Raw genomic sequence first — 11,535 nt, 5'->3', positions numbered from 1 at the left:
CCTGTCTGATGGGCTGCAGATCCTCTGTTCATGAGATCCTGGCAGTGGTACAGGATTATTCCTCAGCCTTGCCTCGAGTAAATACCAAACACAGCTCGGAGCTGAGCTCATTCCCCTTTGCCAGGTGTGTGCTTTGAAGAGTCTTCTGAAGGAGATCAAGTGGTGCTGCTTCCTAAATCCCTCTGTGAGGCTGCTGCAGTGCTTGCACACCCCAGTGTTCCCCAGCACTGGGAATCCAAAGCCCTTTGTTCATCCTGCACTTCAGCTCTCCCCTGGGCTCCTGTTCCTGCAGGGTCTAATGGAGAGACCAAATCCTTTGATGTTGTCAACAGCAATTCCATGGAGCAGGCTGGGAGTCCCCACAGGGCGCAGATGCAGCCTCCAATTTGGTCCTGACTAGCAGAAAAGCCTGGGCTCAACAAAAGCCTTCATATCCACCACCACAGGCTCATCCTCCAAAACAGCAACTGAGACGGAGATGCTTTTAAAGGGAAAAGGAAAGGGAGAGTTGAAGTTTCCAGGCAATGTGGGCTGCATTCATCATCCTGAAGCCCAATCCCAGCACACCCCAGCAGTGAGGAATTCCCTGAGGAAGGGCAGAAGGCAGCTGGCCTGGGTAAGCAGCAGGAGGAAAAGGTACCAGCGGGTGGTTTTCAAACAGCTGTTTTTATTTCTTTTTTGAAGACAAAAATAGGAAAGGCTTCACAACCTCTTCCAAGTTCAACATAAACTACACCAAAGCTGCCAAAAGCAGTTGAAGGAACAACCAGCTGGAGCCAGAAGAATGAGCCAAAAAGTCAGAGCATCTCCCAGTAGAGGGGAACAACCTGCCAGGAGACTGGGGGGTCAGGGGGTATCGGAAGAAGGAGCACTCAGGAAGGAGCAGAGTAGATGAGCAGGTATTTGCCTTTTCCATTTTGTGATGCCTGTGAGAAAGGGGGAGGATTCCTACAAGCTCCTGTACCTGACACATCAGTGACATTCCTGAGGATGGAGGAATTTTGGGGAACTAGAGACCAGTAAGGAAAGGGAGATAAATGACAGACAAACATCAGCACAGTGAAATGTTAAGTGATACATATGGCGTGAAATAATCTTACCTTTTGTGAGATGGGCATAGAGGTGACTCCATGGACCATTCATGGACAGCCCATCCCAGTGACGGCTCAAAAAAGACTCCAAGGGAACATCAGGTATGGACAGGGATGGAGCAGAGATCAGGAAGGGCTGTGATGTCCCAGCACAAGCCCAGGCTCACACGCCCTCTGCCCTGTGCTGTTCTGGGCTCCTCAGCCCAGGAAGGAAATCATTCCATGGGGCAGGGGCCAGAGGAGGTCACTGAGGGTCATGAGCTGCTGGCTTCGTGTGAGGAACTTCTCCAACCTGGCCCAGAGAGAAGCTGGGGAGGATCCCCTCGCCCTCACCACACCTCTGAAATAGCAGAACCAGGGAGCTTCAAACACAGCTCAGGTGGGGCAGGTCCGGAAGAAACAGAGGGGTTTTTGTAGGAACCCAGAGTGCTGAGAATATTTCTCTGCCTGTTTTTAAGGGTTCTTACCCCCCTGAACAACACTGTTTTAGCCTCCAACCTTGGAAAAAACTACCAACGATCAGACAAGAACTAGAAAATACAGTGGTGTGAATTAGGTGATAGACTACGATGTAAGATTGTCACAGGATGAAAAATTTAGAGGTTTTGGGCTTCTCTTTGTAGTACATAGATTAAGAGTAAAAAATATCAAAATGGAGGATTGTTGTTGTTCTCTAAACCTTCTTCTCCTTCTTCTACCACTCCACGTTCTGCAGTAAAAGTAGTTTGGAATGATTGGATAGAGAATTCCACAGTTCCTGCCCGTGTTACTGAATAATTGGTAGGAAAGTGAAAATAATGTACGTTTTTAGAAACCATTAGTTAAATTATCTTTAAAAGGCCATGTAAATCTTGATAATGAGAGCCCTCACTCCTGCCTTCTGTGCTCTATGCTGTACCTGGGTCACACTGGTGGCTCTGTTCCTCTGATAAAACTTAATAAACAACTATCTGGCAGCATTGAAACTCCGGGAAAAGTCTCAGTTTATCTTTGAAACTCCTTGCAAGGACTTGTAGAAAATTCTCTCCCATCAGGAGGGATTTGATTTATGGCACGGTTCAGTGTCAGTTTTCCCTGCCACAGCCTTGGATCCCTTCAGCAGTGACACAAATGACAGCAATGGTAATTAACTTCTTCATGGACTGAAGTGATGGCTGGGAAAGCTGCTGGGAGAGAAACCCACCGAGGACAAAATCATGGAGTCACAGAAGATCCTGGGCTGAAAGGGACCCACAGGGATCACTGATCCAAGCCCTGGCCCTGCCCAGAGACCCCAGCAACCCCACCCTGGGCATCCCTGGGAGCGCTGTCCTGGGAGCGCCATCCTGGGAGCTCCTGGAGCTCTGGCAGCCTCGGGGCTGTGCCCATTCGTTCCCTGGGGAGCCTGGGCAGTGCCCAGCTGGAGGAAATGGGATTTACAGCTTCCTTACTCCTGTTGGATAAGGCAGAGCAGTCCAAGCTGATTCCTGCTGCAGGGTAACAGGGTTTTTTCAGACCTTTCAGACCTTTCTTATTTCCTACCACTGGCAAAACAACCAAAATAAAATCATCCAAACCAGGAAGCTTGAAGAAATTCCAGCAATTTTTATTGATTTCAGCTTTTCCAATGAAGCAAATACGTACAGTGCAGCCAAAACAAAACTCTGAGACGTTTTTCTCACATACCTATATCTTACAGAATACACTGTAGAGCTACAGACTGGTAAGGCTGAGTTGGTCTCACAGTGGTGTGTGTTCAGAGAGGAATAAAACTGCCTTCGACTCATCCATGAGGCTTCTGAAATGCCGGGGTGGGATTGTACACACACAGAATAAACAAAGCATTTGTAAGAAAATAGACCAAAAAAGCTCTGCTGCACCCAGGACAATGAGGGTGGTGTTTATTTACACGGCTGGGTGTCCCATTGCTCCTGTTCCTGCTGCTGCTGGCCACGCTCCTTCTTCCCCCTCAGGAATTCTCCATCCCTGTGCCACAGACCTGCCCTGTCCCTGTCCTGGGGGTGTGCCCTACCCTGGCTCTTCAAGGAGCAAGGAACAGGAAACCAGCTCATCAGAGAGGATGGCACAGTTAAAATCACGCCTTAAAAAAAATACCTCCCCAGAATGCAAAAAAAATTATACTGGAGGTGAAAACAGCATTAATTTATGTTGGAGGGAACCTCACTGAGCTCCCAGAATTGCTGGTTATGAGCAACACCACTTATTCCAGTAAGTCTGATTTTCCCTTCGCTTCTCACAGCTGGGCATCAAAGCCACTTCACTGACTTGAGTGGAGTCTGGTGTCCAGATTTTAAAGAGAGACTGAGAGGAAAATAGAGGCTGCCAGAGAACTTCCCAGGGAAGATGCAGCTGCAGAACAGCCCTGGGATGGCAGAATGGCTGTGGTTCCTGCAGCCCACAGGTCTCCTGAGTGAGCTCTGCCCTGAGGTTTGCAAGCAGTGACAAACAGCATCCTAAAAACAGCTCCATGGGAGGAACCTCTGAGCTCAGGGCAGGGACAACATCCCAGCCAGGTGAGATTGCTCAGGGCTGTGCCCAGTCACGTTTGGAAGAGCTCTGAGCATGGAGACAGATTTTATTTTTATCATTTTGTTAGCTTTGAAAAAAAAAACTGTAATAAAAACAACTGTAACAATGGTTTTTGTAATAAAATTTATGTGAATGATGGATCTGTCTCCTGGAGTCCAATACTCACTAATGAAATCTCCAGTATCTGTAAATTTAATTGTGAGCAGATGATCATAAAGCTACGGCTCTTTGTGCCTTGTACCGTGACTCAGTAACTGCACTGGGGGTGAAAGCAGCTGCAGTGTTTTAAATACAGCCTAAATCACAGCCAATTAGAGTGAATTTCCTAAACATTCCGTCATTCCATTTTGTAGTTGTTTCCCCGATTAGTTTTCCAGGGAAAAGCATTCGCTCCCAGGACTTGTGCTGGACGTGCCATTACAAAACAAACCTGAATGCAAAATTGCACCGAGCACTTCACACCCAAACGGAGCCAACTCTGTGGATGCTGCAGCCCTGGGGGACATCCACAGATGGGTCCTGCCCAAAGCACTTGGAACATTTTGCATCTGGGAATCCACATCCAGCAAGGGAACTGCTGGGGGGTGGAAGGGCTCTGCCCACGGGCTGGGGCTCTTTGCTCTGTTTAAATCCTCCTGAAACACTTCTGTGCTACTGGATTCTCCTGGTTCTGCCTCTCCATTTCAAAGGGGCTTTTTCCCCCTCTCCCATTTGGCTGCAGCTCAGCACAGAGAGCTCCCAACTGAACGTGGGCAAAGAGTGGCTGCTCATTAAAGTGCAAAGGATGAAGCCACCCTTTGTAGCCCAAGAGGAAAAACAGCTGGAAATGATCTCCCTCTGTGGGCAGAGCTCCCTGTGCTCCAAATGGGGACCAACAAGGGCAACCTGGAGCTGCAGCAGAGCAAACCCAAACTTCACAGGCGGTTCTTTAGTGGGCACAAATCACCCCATGGATGTGAACTGAACATCCTGAGTCCCACCAATTTAGGAGCCTGACACTTGAAGTGAGACTGCTTTTCCATTTCCAGGCTCATAATCCATCCTTCCCAAGCACCTCCTTAACCCCCAATGTCTGAAAAACGGCCCTGTGCCCCTGCCCCCTTTGAGGAATAATAACCAGCACAACAATCCTGTGTATGGGACAGGCAGCAAACACAGCCTCAGCTGCTCCCTCCCCATGAGTCTGAGCTGTGTCCCCTCCACGGGGAGGATATTTTTCTTCTGGAGAGAAGAAGGTTGTAAGAATTGAGCTGCCCTGAAATGAGCTCAGCAGGCCCTCATCACAGCCTCAGCATCACAGGCAGATTAATGCAATTCAAGATCCCAAGAAATAAAACATTTCCAAACCTGACATCACACAAGTGCTCACATTCCTTTGCACATTAATACCAGTTCTTTACATTGATCAGTAAAAACAAAACAGGATTAAAGAGGCCACATCCCCCCTTCTTTCATTCCTGTGGCAGTCAATGATTCCAGTGGAAAAGCACTTGGCTTGTCCTGCTCAGCTTCTCAAACGCCACCTCTGTCCAGGTACAGTCAGGAACTGGAATTGTTCTGGTGCTCAGAATGGATCAGAACCTGGGAATGTTCGAGCTCTGCAGCTGTGTCCCGACTGTACCCTCACAAAGAGCTTCAGGGAAGGGTGACCGAGGCCTGGGAGAGAATCTGCAGGTGTCAATTTGCTTCTTGAGATAAAGAGTTCATGTGACAGGAAAGAAAATGCTAACAATTATCAGAGAAAAATCCTAAGCAGAGAAGAAGCCCTTGTTCATAACTGTTAGGAATAACCAGCCTTGGAAAGAAGAGCATCCTTGTGTGTATCTGTTAATTATGGCCAGATGCAAAGGGGCAACTTGACCTAAAATTGACTTTTTCTTGTGTTTGTGCATAAAAATATGCTGTGACAAATTTTTAGCATGGCAGTGTTTGATGCATGGATAGGGTGGAATTGGAATAAAACCCTGCAAGGGGTTAAACTGCACAATCACCCCAACTTTGGGTGGAAAACAGGGGACTAAGCTGGAGGAAGATCCTGCTCCTCACATGTGCTCTGTGTGTGCTGCCTGCACACACCTCCACATCACACCCAGAGTTACACAGACACACTCTTGGCAAAAAAATAATTATTGACATCGAGAAAGTATATCAAAGTCCCTTCTCCCCCCTAAAAAGAAGAAAATGCTTAAAAATATCAGTGTCATCCACATGAAATCCACGTGTTTGGTTTGCTTTACAGTTGAGTTGAACTCAGAAACTCTCTACATGTTTAACATCCTAAGGAATCGTGGAAGGGTTGTTCTTCCTGGACATGAACCAACTCCAAATTCTGAAATGGGAAAAAAAAAATAAAACAAAGAAAAAGCAACCCCCCAGATAATTAAAGCATTCAAGAGATCTTTTCATTACAGCAAACCCCAGCTTTTAATCTTTTCTCCAAGCCTGGCTGCAGTTTCTTGGGTGCCCACAGTTTTTCACCCTGGACTTCCATGTTCCTCAGAGTCCCAGTGAAAACATCCCAACAGAGCAGGAAGTGAAATCCATTCCTGGGCAGAGGGGAGGAAGGGGCTTTGGCACTGTTTCCTCTTGGTTTGATCAGAAGGCTCATGCTGGGGAAGGGAGCAAATCATTCCCTCTGCATAATCTCAGACACCACCCACGAGACCTCTGGTATTTGCAAAGTGTTTAAAGCTTTTCCCTTCAGTGGGAATCTTGAGTGAAAAGTGCCTGATGGCTTCAATCCTCATTTCACGCTGAATATAAACCCATAACAATGCCCTGGAAATTCTGCCCATGGTTCCTCTTCCCTGGATTCTCTATTGGAATTTTCAGTTGACAGAATGTGGTTCTCAATTCTGACCTGAGGCTGACAGCTGGATTAAGGGCTCAACCAATTGCTAAGGCTAATGGCTGAAGGCATGGCTGTGCTGGGATTCACTGCAACATTACTGGCACTGGCTGGATAACACCGCTCAAAGTTCAGGAAAGAGGGCACTGCCAGGGAGAATCCCAGGAAGAGCCTCACCTCTGAGGGTTTGGAAAAATGCACTGAATCAGTGATTGCTTGGCAAAGGAAGTGAGAGGCACAGCCAAGCCCAGCAGCTTTGTCTGTCCTGTGCCATCTGTGCTGAGCATCTCCAAAATGCACAGCTGGGCAGTGGGGGCAACATCTGCCCTGGGCCTGGGGACAGCACAGCCCCCAACCTCTCACAGATTGGGCTGGGAAGATTTGGGATGAAAATCTCACAAACACACTTTTGGGGTGATCAAAAGTAGCAACAATCTCAAAGGATTCCTGTGCCCCAAATCCACCACGAGGGCCATGTTCTCACCTGCAGCCTGAACGTGCATGGAGAGGCTCTAAAATCTGGAGGAGAGGGTCCTGAAGGTCGTTCCAGCTAAAGATCCCATCATGTTCTTATCAAACCCTTGCTGAAAAAGCAGAAACACAGGAAGTGCAGTGAGTGCATATCAGTTTCTACACTGAGAGCAGTTACTGAGCAAAGTGTGCTTCACTCTCAGCCAACCTCCTCTGTCAGCCCTCTGGGTGCCTTTGTCACCCTTGTTGATGAACTTCATAGAATCATAGAACCACGGAATGGTTTGGGTTAAAGGGACCTTAAAGCTCATCTCATTCCCCTCTCCCCTGCCATGTCCCCAGGGGACACCTTCCACTAGCCCAGGTTGCCTTTCCTTGCATTGCTTTCCATCAACCCAGAGCTGGACTCCAGGTTTTTGGAGGGAACTTTTATTTAATCATTTGCTGAGTATTGTTTCATTTAGCTCCTCATCCTGAAACAGGAGCAGAAGTCTTTGCATGCTGGATGTGCCCCTGTAGACTGCCACCCTCCTCCCCTGATGTTTAGCTATGCAATAAGCCTCTGTGTGAACGCCAGAGTGACTGAGTCACACCAAAATGAGCTGGCACAGGCTGCGAGCAGAGCCTGGCACAAAACTGCCCCAGCTCCTGTGCAGAGAGTCCCTCACTGTTAATATGGGAACAGTTTGGATGCTCTGCTCCTGCCCCCAGGTGCTCCCCTTTGTAGGCATTCCTCCTTCTCTTTAATTTGGCCCTTTACTCTCTGCAGGTGCTGCTGCTCTTGAGTTGGAAAAACCCAGCTTGTTCAAAGAAAGCCACTGGGAGCAGGAGCTGGGAGTTGGGAGTGGGAGCTGGAGCTGGCTCAGTGCCTGTCTGGCTCTGCACTTTCCCAGCTTCTGTTGCAGGGAGCAAAACAAATTCCAGCTACTCCTCCTCTTGGTTTGAAAGCTTACCCTGACTGCAGGGGGGCTGTAACCACAGGGCAGGGCCGTGGACACAGAAGAAAATGGGGAGAAAGAGAGGAGGGACCTTGACAGGCACCTGTTGGGACCCGATGGACTGCAATGAAGGGAATCCCCTAAACGAGGGGGAGACGCCCAGCGTGTCCCAGCCCCGAGCAAGGGCTGTGCTGGGGAGCATTCCAGCACCATCCCCAGTGAGGAAGGTGCCTGACACAGGCACGTCACCATCTGCTCCATCCCCACAGCGAGTCCCAGCAGCGACCCCCTGCCACTGCTCAGATCCCAGGCGGGTCCCCAAGTGCCCCGGGCTCCTCCTGGGCCCTGCCCTACTCAGGGCCTTTACCAGCTCCCCACTTCAGCAAGTGAGCAGCCCGGGGCTGTTCCTGACTCCCAGAAGCAGGAGTGTTGTCCTCACCTGCTTGAGCACACTCTGGAGCTCCCTGTTGGACCAAAGGTCTGTCAGGAGGAGTCGAGCAGCTTCGGCCGCTTTTGGACAGGAGCTGGGAAGATGAAAGCAACAGGAGGATTATGGCAGGAGCAGAGCAGCACCCCATGGACACTGCTGACCGCCTGGACAAACCCAGCTCCAGCTGGGAGCCTGGCCAGCCACGAGCAGGACTGTCACTCCCTGCTCTCTCAGCAATATTGTGGGACAACAACTGTGACCAGAGCAGGGCAAATGAAGGAGAGGGGAGGATCTGAGTGGGAAAATGAGCTGAATGAAATGAAACTGAGCTGAGTGTGAAATTTGAGAGAGGGAAAGAGAAGGAAAACGGTGCCAACCCTTCGCTGGAGTCTGCAGGGACAGCGTGGGTGGATCTCCTGGGAGGGGGCAGAGGAGCGGGCTCGGAGCTGCCTGGAGAGGACAAGGGATGGGAGCCTTTGCAATAACAACATCTGCAAGCAGCCCAGAGCCCTTACTCAGCACAAGGGAACAGATACCTGCTCATGTAACAGCTCGAAACCGTGAGTCATCGCAGGACCTTTTATAATTTTGGAACATTTCATACCCAGATATCCCCTCCCTGCTGGCTCCCATCGCTGCTCCCGATCTCCTGGGCCTCCTCCTGGCTGTGGGAGACTCCTGCTCTGGGTTCAGGGCAGCAGCCCCAGCCTGTCCCACCCAGGGTGATGGAGAGGAACAGGACCAAGCTCATGACCCTCCCTGTCTAATACAGCTCTACAAAACCTCATGTCCTCAAAAATAGTCCCCAAAACATTCCTCAAAACAGTCCCCAAAAGCCTACAAGAAATGGGACCAATAGGTCGTGAGGAACCTGGGACATCAACTCCGCACTTTGAGTGTGGCAGGACAGGGATGGAACCACATCCAGTAAATTTTGGGGCATTTTTCTGACATACACAGCAGCTGTTACCAAAGAAATGATCGAGTTTAACTTGGTCATAAACTTCAAAGGGGTTGTGCAGCTCCTGGCTGGAGGAGAGCCAGAAATTCCTGAGCAATGCTTTGGGACAGAAAAAACAGGTTTTATTGCCCAATCTCTTCTCTAGTTATAACCACCCCACGCTCTGTCACCAGAATGACAATGCTGTAAAACATTTTTTGGCTGAAATGTTGTCTGTGGCTGAAAAGCCATTCAAGCCCTACAAACCCAAGGGTAGCTGTGACCAGACAGGCAGAACATGAACTGGACTCTCTCTTTCAAGGATTTGTAGTTTCAAGTTGTTTCTCTCTTTCTAAACTAGAGTAATTTTCTCTTATTTTAGAAATAATTTACTTCTAATGATGCTAAATATGTACTTTTTGTGACTGTCTCCAGAGAACACCTCAAAAGTTTTGTATTTTCAAGCCAAAATTACCAGCATTGGTACCTGAGTCATTTATGAATTCAGGCAGAATTTCTAAACTCTTCATTTGAAGGACTGGCACTGACTGTTTCATACAGCATTGACTGCTAGAATTTAGGTATAAAAAGCTCATTATGAACTGGTGGAGCTGTGATGCCAACTTCAGTAGGCAAACAGCATATCCCAAACAAAATAGTGTGAATATAGCAGTGGATAACACGGAGCAGAATATCAAGGACAGCTGATTTGGGGAAAAAATTCCTTGACAATAAATTGCCTGAAAATTAAAGTTGATTTTAAGGACAGTCTGTTTTTTACAAACAGAATTATTCATGAAAAAATGTGGAAAGGCAATGAGGGAGATGTCCCCTTGGTGGCAGTGGGAGGAGTCATCCAAAAAGCTACAGACTCAACAAAAACAAGACACAATCAGAAGGAGATGGTGGGGAATGGGGAGAAACAGAATGGCGGCAAGAAAGACAAGAATTTTGTCCATAAATATCAAATAATGGGGAGAAAGAATCCTTCCTCAAAGGACAAAAGTACAAAGAACTTTATGTGTGTCACAGAGAATGCCAAGGAGTTCCCAGAACGAGGATTTCTCCAGGATGTGAGAAAATTATAAGATTGATATCAAGGTGCAGTCTTCGGAAGAAATGGGAAATTGGAAATGTGTGGATGAGAAGAACCCTCTGGCACAGGGAATAATCAAAGGAAGACCTGAGTTTCTCGAAAGATTAATTTTGGTGAAATGCTGTGGTGGAATTCAACTGCAAAATAAAACTGCAATAGCAAAGGTGTGAAAAGTGAAGGAACAAAGAGAAACAGCAATAAATCCACGGTAAAGGGATGAACTCCAAATGTGATGCTCTAAATACAGGGAGAGGTTTTGGACAAAGCTTTGCGTGCAGTCAGTAGAATTAATGAGGAGAATTTAAATTTAATTAGTGAAATAATGTTGCTTGAAAATGAGCAGAGAAACGTTTTTCAGACAGTTGGAGAAGAAAAATGAAAAGGAAACCAAACACCCCAATAAATCAGGTCCAGTGGCTTGATTTTCAGAAACACCACCAAAATTTGAAGGAAATATTCAATATTTTGGCAACTTGGATTAAAAATAATGAAGAGTGAAGGAACCCCACATGACCATGAACCCCATACCATAGATGGGAGCATCTGCAGGAGACACAATTACTGAATTGGGATGCTCCAGGAAGAAGAAGAAGAAACCACATCCATCAGATAAACTGCTGAACCCTTTCTGCCTCTCAGTCAGAATCCAGCTTTGAGAAACATGAGGAGAAAGAAACCTGGGAAGAGAGGAGGACATGGGAAAGGGTAAGATCCATAACTCACTGGTCTAGAACCTGGAGTCTCTTACTAAGCTATGACTCTACAGCTGTTTGAGCAGGTTGAGCTCCTGGTTTGCTCCTGGTAACGCAGTGAGAGCCCAGCTCAGAAACAGGGCAGGATCTGTGGGGGGCAGAGGAGACACAGGGAGGGAGCCCCAGACACCAACCCCAGCCTGGGGGCCAGGGAACGTCCACAGGGAACTGAGGCAGATTCAGAGAGAAAACTGCAAAATCCTGACAGGGTGCAGGGTGTCCCTGTGTCCTCCCTGGTGACTGGGTCACCCCTGAGCCCCCGTCCCCCCTCTCTCTGCTGCCTGCGGTGCTGAGGAGGAGGAGGTTGATGATGTGGGACTCACCACATGCAGAACCCCAGTGGGGACCTGGGGGCCTCAGCCAGCCCCCAGGAGAGGTGGGGTACTTATTGATTTGCTAACTGGGGAGGGGGGAGGCTCCTTCTGATGTAGGACTGGACA

General features: G+C 48.3%; 1 protein-coding gene across 1 annotated transcript in view; it reads right to left on the bottom strand.

Moving 5' to 3' along the window:
- Positions 1-2,655: 2,655 nt before the first annotated feature.
- The window catches only part of PKP1 (plakophilin 1), a 48,650-nt gene continuing 39,770 nt past the window's right edge, over positions 2,656-11,535 (bottom strand). Inside the window, exons 12-14 of the mRNA XM_032133006.1 lie at positions 8,317-8,401; positions 6,953-7,052; positions 2,656-5,949 (exon numbers count right to left, since the gene is read on the bottom strand). Of these exons, the coding sequence (XP_031988897.1) occupies positions 6,981-7,052; positions 8,317-8,401 (157 nt within the window). The 3' untranslated portion in view covers positions 2,656-5,949; positions 6,953-6,980. The remainder of the gene's footprint in view (positions 5,950-6,952; positions 7,053-8,316; positions 8,402-11,535) is intronic.

Source organism: Corvus moneduloides, chromosome 24 (assembly GCF_009650955.1).
Source record: "Corvus moneduloides isolate bCorMon1 chromosome 24, bCorMon1.pri, whole genome shotgun sequence".
Lineage (NCBI taxonomy): Eukaryota > Metazoa > Chordata > Aves > Passeriformes > Corvidae > Corvus > Corvus moneduloides.
The sequence above is the reverse complement of the archived record's forward strand: the minus strand, read 5'-3'. Positions and strand labels throughout refer to the sequence as shown.